General features: G+C 43.1%; 1 protein-coding gene across 1 annotated transcript in view; it reads right to left on the minus strand.

Moving 5' to 3' along the window:
• The window catches only part of LOC120020553 (thymocyte selection-associated high mobility group box protein TOX-like), an 89,354-nt gene extending 82,674 nt beyond the window's left edge, over positions 1-6,680 (minus strand). Inside the window, exon 1 of the mRNA XM_038964261.1 lies at positions 6,220-6,680. Within this exon, the coding sequence (XP_038820189.1) occupies positions 6,220-6,321 (102 nt within the window). The 5' untranslated portion in view covers positions 6,322-6,680. The remainder of the gene's footprint in view (positions 1-6,219) is intronic.
• Positions 6,681-7,087: the final 407 nt, after the last annotated feature.

Genomic DNA, 7,087 nt, shown 5'->3' on the forward strand with positions numbered 1-7,087 from the left:
CTCCTCCCTGTAGGCTGTCTACTACTGTTGTGTCGTCTGCAAACTTGATGATTGAGTTGGAGGTGTGCGTGGCCACACAGTCATGGGTGAACAGGCAGTACAGGAGGGGGCTGAGTACGCACCCTTGTGGATCAGTGAAGTGGAGGTGTTGTTTCCTACCTTCACCACCTGGGGGCGGCCCGTCAGGAAGTCCAGGACCCAGTTGCACAGGCCGGGGTTTAGACCCAGGGCCCCAAGCTTAATGATGAGATTGGAGGGTACTATTTTGAAGGCTGAGCTATAGTCAATGAACAGAATTCTTACATAGGTATTCATCTTTGTTCAAATGGGATAGGGTCGTGTGCAGTGTGATGGCGATTGCATCGTCTGTGGATCTGTTGGGGTGGTATGCAAACTGAAGTGGGTCTAGGGAGTCAGGTAAGGTGGAGGTGATATGATCCTTAACTAGCCTCTCAAAGCACTTCATGATGACGTAAGTGAGTGCTATGGGGCGATAGTCATTGAGGTCAGTTACCTTTGCTATCTTGGTTACAGGAACAATGGTGGACATCTTGAAGCAAGTGGGGACAGCAGACTGGGATAGGGAAAGATTTATTATGTCCGTAAACACTCCAGCCAGCTGGTCTGCACATGCTCTGAGGACACGGCTAGGGATCCCGTCTGGGCCGGCAGCCTTGTGAGGGTTAACATGCTTAAATGTCTTACTCACGTCGGTCACGGAGAAAGGGAGCCCACAGTCCTTGGGAGCAGGCGAAGAAGGTGTTTAGCTTGTCCTGAAGCAAGACGTTGTGGTCCGCGACGTGGCTGGTTTTCCCTTTGTAATCCGTGATAGTCTGTAGACCCTGCCTCGTCTCGTGTCTGAGGCGTTGAATTGCAACTCCACTTTGTCTCTTTACTGACGTTATTTCTGTTTGATAACTACACTGTTTGTATTGACCATATTCCCAGTCACCTTGCCATGGTTAAATACGGGGGTTCGCTCTTTCATTTTTTTGCGAATGCTGCCGTCTAGCCACGGTTTCTGGTTCGGGTAGGTTTTAATAGTCACAGTGGGAACAACATCGCTTATGCATTTCCTGATGAACTCAGTCACCGTGTCCGTGTATACATCAAAACAATCTTGAAGCATGGATTCCGATTGGTCAGACCAGTGTTGCATAGACCTTAGCACGGGTACTTCCTGTTTGAGTTTCTACCTACAGGAAGGGAGGAGCAAAATGGAGTCGTGAACTGATTTGCCCTGAGGGAGGGCGGGGGAGAGCCTTGTAGGCATCCCGGAGGGGGGAGTAGCAGTGATCAAGCGTTTTAGCAGTGTGAGTACTACAGTCAATGTGTTGATAGAACTTCGGTAGCGTTTTCCTCAAATTTGCTTTGTTAAAATCCCCAGCTGCAATAAATGCGGCCTCAGGATATGTGGTTTCCAGTTTGCACAAAGTCCAGTGTAGCTCCTTGAGTGTATCGGCTTGAGGAGGAATATACACGGCTGTGAATATAACCGAAGAGAATTATCTTGGGAGGTAATATGGTCGGCATTTGATTGTGAGATATTCTAGGTCGGGTGAATAAAAGAACTTGAGTTGCTGTACGTTATCACAATCACACCATGAGTAGTTAATCATGAAACATACACCCCTGCCTTTCTTCTTCCTGGAGAGTTCTTTATTCCTGTCTGCGCGATGTACTGAGAACCCAGCTTGCTGTATGGACGGGGACAGTGTATCCGGAGAGAGCCATGATTCCGTGAAACAGAGTATGTTACAGTCCCTGATGTCTCTCTGGAAGGAGAATGTATCAACCGAGAGGGATAGGCTACTCCATGACCCGTGTTCATGAGGCGTCTCAAAGTAAGAGTGCTGATCTAGGATCAGGTTCACCCTGTCCATATAATCTTATTCATTATGATCTAAACTGCAACACTGATCCTAGATCAGCACTTCTACCCTGATATGCTTTATGAATCTGGCCCTAGGACTGAGGATTCCCTCAAAGACAACTGCTGTCTTACTTTACATGTGTGCCTACAATGCCTCCTTTAAAACCACTGTGCATCCCTGGGCAGAGTTTTTAGTTTACGCGTTGGTGAAGATCATTCAATCCCTTCCAGCTTTACAACCAAAGGTCTGTTTGAGGATTGACCCAACCATAGGAGTTTACAAACTGATGACTATGGCAAACAACATAAAGAAGACTAACTGGGCTCCATCTACAGTTGGAGTTAGTAGTCAAGCATTCTGACGTATGAAATGTTGTTGATGTTTCCAATCTCTGTCAATGTCATTGCCTAAAGACAAAGGCACATTTCCACAATGTGTGGATTAGAATCTGTCGATAGTATGTTGATCCACACACCTGAGTTTGTTGTTGACATAAGCTGTTGACTCTAGCCATAACCAGGTAGATATTCCTCAGTGTAATGTCACAGCTTATGAAGCCTTAAAAAGGTTTATAACAGGCTTCTGAAGCTTTATAACATGCTTATGAATCACAAAGTAACATTCATACAGCAATTTACTGTTCACAAAAGACGACAGGGTTATCTTGTGAATGTATCCATGTTGTACAGTAAATATATCTTAGTTGGGATCTGGATTCTGTGATTGGCAGATTTACAGCATTGCTTTGAAGTAGTGAAAAGAACAAACCAGATTGATATCTGGATATGTAGTCGGGTTTACATTCATCTTCCTCTCAACACATTTAGAACAGTGCAGTACACACATCTTAGGCAGTGCCTCCAGGTAAGTGTAAATGGAATGTAAGGTTTCTCCTGCATAGGAAACTGAGGCACCACCTAAGCCCTTTTTTGAGTCAGGAAAAAACCTGGAATGTTACTGTAGTATAACTTAATTGAATCAGAGACTACTGCTGCCACAGCGATGTACAGTGCCGTGAAAGAGAATTTGTCCCCTTTCTGATATTTTTGTTACTGAAGATCTTCAACCAAAACATAATGTTACATACCTGAGTTTACAAATAACAAAAAAATGGATACTTATTTTATTTATTTAATTAACAAAGTTATGCAACACTCAGTTCCCCCGTGTGAAAAAGTAATTGCCCCATTACACTCAATAACTGGTTGTTGTGCCACCTTTAGCTGCAATGACTGCAACCAAATGCTTCCTGTAGTTGTTGATCAGTCTCTCACATCGCTGTGGGGGAATGCAGAACTGCTTTAACTCAGGGACATTTGTGGGTTTTCAAGCATGAACTGCTTGTTTCAAGTCCTGACACAACATTTCAATTGGGATTAGGTCTGGACTTTGACTAGGCCATTCTAAAACTTCAAATGTGTTGCTTTTTAACCATTTTCATGTAGACTTGATTGTGTGTTGTGGATCATTGTCAAAAATATGCAAAAAAACTAAACAAGTAGAAATACTTTTTCATTGCAAGTTAAACAAGGAGGTCTGGAACTGTTGTCCTACATCAATCAGTAAGTTGCCTTACAAAGATTACTATGCTTGACAGCTACTAGGAGCTCAACATTCTCTCTGTAGGTAGGATGAGAAATGTCAATGCCATAAATGGACCAGAAATGTAAATATAGATGCAGATAATATTCAAAACGTGAGCCAGCTCTCTGTGGATGAGGCTGACAATGAGCCTAACTGCTGTGCTGCTGTGCTCCCTGCCTGTTCTAGGCCTGTGCTGTGCAGACCTGGGTTCAAATACAATTTGAAATCATGTCAAATACTTTATCTGTGCTCGACTGAACTTGCCTGGCTTAATGGACCAATAGAATAGTCCCACAACTGTAAACATTGCCCATCTGGCACTCCAAGCAAGCTAGAGCAAACGCTCAAAGATATCAAAGAGTATTTGAACCCAGGTCTGTGGCGCTGTGTGTGCTTGGTTAGTAAACACAAAGGACAGAGTATTAATGTCGGGGTCGACTTCCCAGAGCCCCTCAGAGTTCCAGGACCACCAAAGAGCTCAGTAATTTGGACTTAATTTAAAATGCCTGAGGCTAAGACAAACGCACAGACACACACGTAGAGAAATGACACACACGCACACACACAGAGCAATGATACAAACACTCACACTCATACAGAACGATGACACACACACGGACACAAACACACAGACAGACAAAGACACCACAGTGTCAGTACAACTGAGTAAAGTCCATGACAAGAATGCAGAACTGACATATCAGATTTATCATCTTAGATGAGAACCAGGAAGCAAAATGGCTGCACCCAGGGCACGTTGTAGAGTGTTACATGAAGCCACATTTCTTCAACCATCTCGGAATCAATGAAAACTGTCACAAAAACAAAAGTTACCCAGCCATCAATAAAAGCTCTGAAGTGTCATTCAGTCTTTCTGCAATTCTAGAAAATAAGAACAAACAACCCCATCTCCCATAGCAACTACGATTTGATGATGTTATTACATTACAGTAACATAATCATAACAAGACATCAAATTATGGACCACTCTCTCTTTCCTCAATTACTTTGCATCAACTAAATGGCAAGTGATCGTGAACTGATGTTCATGAATAACGTTTTAGACGAGGGAGTCGAACAGAATAGCTAATCAAACAGCCAATCTACTGTCAAGAGAAATGGGCCTGAATCAAACCATGATTCTGAATTAAACTAGAGGTGAATAAAACCTCTGCTTAGACATAGCAGCAGTCACAACAGTGATCCCCGGACAGAAATATTTGAAGTATTAGATGAATTGTTGCCGATAACAGTGCAGTCAGTATAGGACTGCCTCCATCTCTGGGTATTCACACATACAGATACCTCAAACAGCAGCACACAGGCCATCTCTGTCTGTTTGCACTGGACATACCTCACTCCCCTCTCACAATCACATCTCTCTTTCACCCCCTCTCTCTCTCTCTCTCTCTCTCTCTCTCTACCACACAGATTTATATCTCACTCTCTTTCATTCCCTCTGTCTGTATTTATCTTGCTCTGCACCCTCACTCTCTCCCTCTCTCTACCACACCCTCTCTCTCATTCCCTCTGATTCTCTCACTTTCCTCTCTCGTTCTCTCTCTCCCTCTCTGGATATAGCACACTTCTCTTTTCTCTCCTTTTCTGCCAGTCCATCTCTTTCTCTCTCTCTACCTCTATGAACCTCCCTACCCCCCATCTCATTACTCTGAATGCTAAAATGGAAAATCTTGGATAGTGTTTACACTACATGGACTTTCTCAACCAGTACAATTCAATATTTCGGATTATATCTATAGGACTTCCTCCATCTCTCTCTCTATCTCCCTCTCTTACATTTTCATTGCAGATACTTATGAGATCTTATATAAAAAAGACAGAGCAGTGAATCAAAAGGCATAGTACAACCCCCACTCTGCTCTAACCCTCCCACCCTCCCTTCAACATCCCTACCCCCATACGTCTCTCTCTCTCTTTCGCTCTCTCTCTCTCTTTCGCTCTCTCTCTCTCTTTCGCACGCACGCACGCACGCACACACACACACACACACACACACACTCAGGCGCAAATACACAAGCGCATATACATTCAAGCACGGTCTAACACACACACACACACACACACACACACACACACACACACACACACACACACACACACACACACACACAGATTAGTATTATTATGCAGGACAGGCCTTCTTCTGACAATCTTAACGTGAAAGTCAATTTAAACTGTGTGTTTGAAAGCAGACTGTAAATAACAATGGTTTTATTATAGTGAGATGATGTGTATAAACAAGACAAGGGTTCAGTTACAGTGCGTAATAGAGGCACAACTACTTCATATAACCAGAGGTATAGGATTGCATTGAACATAAGGCATTTTTGTAATGGTTATTATATCCTAAACCCTGTAAGTGATGCAATCACATAGAAACATCAGCCCATGTTGTCATCAACTGAGATAAAAAACTAAGTTGAGCACTTTGAAAGCAACTTCACTGACAGTGATGCGCTGCGTTCATCACCAGTTTATACGTACTGACAAAGGATAAACAAGCAATCATTTTTTTATATAACATATGACATTAAATAACTATACATTTTGAGCATGAGTGTTTGTTCCTGTTATCACTGCTTTGAAATGAATGGACAGAAAGTCATTTTATTTCAGGGCAATGCGTAACGGCTATAAACAGTGTTCACTTTCTGAACAGCGTTTTTACGCATCTCCATAACATTGTGAACAATGAAACCAATAACCTAGGTTTCTATAACCTTGTCCAGATGCGACTCACCTTATTGCAGTACGGGGAATCGGGATACTGCAAGGGTCCCAATCGGGAAGAATCTGTTGCTGATAAAGACTGTGGTGGAGGTGGATATACTCTCACGTCCATTTCAGTAAAACATCAATCTCCACACAAGCTTTTCCACTCAGGCTTCTACTTTCGATTCCTCAAAAGTTGAAGGCTCTTTAAAGACTGATGGACGAAGTCGGAAAGAGTGTAGGGTTTGAATCTGAAAATGGCAAACTATTATGCTCTCACATGCGTTCGCGGTTTTTCAGGAGAAAGAAAAACTTATATTATCAACGCACTATGAACGACGGACTTGGTAAACGGGTAAACGCAGTTAAAATGTTGTAACTTTCAAAATATGTAAGCTATCACTCTATTGTTGAAGGAGTTATTGCGCGTCTTTCTCTTTCTGACAGATGCATTTGCAGCGACAGTAGTTGTTTCTATCCAGCGGCTACCGTCATCTGCAAGCGAATGGGGCATGGTAGGATTGCCTGTTCACTTGTGATTCATACAAAGGACTTTACAGACGGGGCAGGGGCAAGAGTGCGGTTATGGCGACGTGCTCCACCTAGGGGGTGCAATGGGGAATGCAGCGCCTGCGTCGGTTGCATGCCGCAGTACATTTGTTTTCAGTTTGGATAGGCTATTGGTTTGCTCCTCAATACCTCTTCGACGGAAGGTCCTATCATGATTATCGTGATATATCTAAAAACAGATGACGATAGAGAGCAAGGTACAGCCTTTTTTGTGCCTTTTTTCCCATTCTGTTTTCAAAAAGTGACTTTCAGTTGGTTTCAAGGGGAGAATACTATGTGGCTGCTGCCAAGGGAGCGTCTTAAAAGTGCAATCAGCTGAACATGGT

This window comes from Salvelinus namaycush, chromosome 25 (assembly GCF_016432855.1).
Source record: "Salvelinus namaycush isolate Seneca chromosome 25, SaNama_1.0, whole genome shotgun sequence".
Classification (NCBI taxonomy): Eukaryota; Metazoa; Chordata; class Actinopteri; order Salmoniformes; family Salmonidae; genus Salvelinus; species Salvelinus namaycush.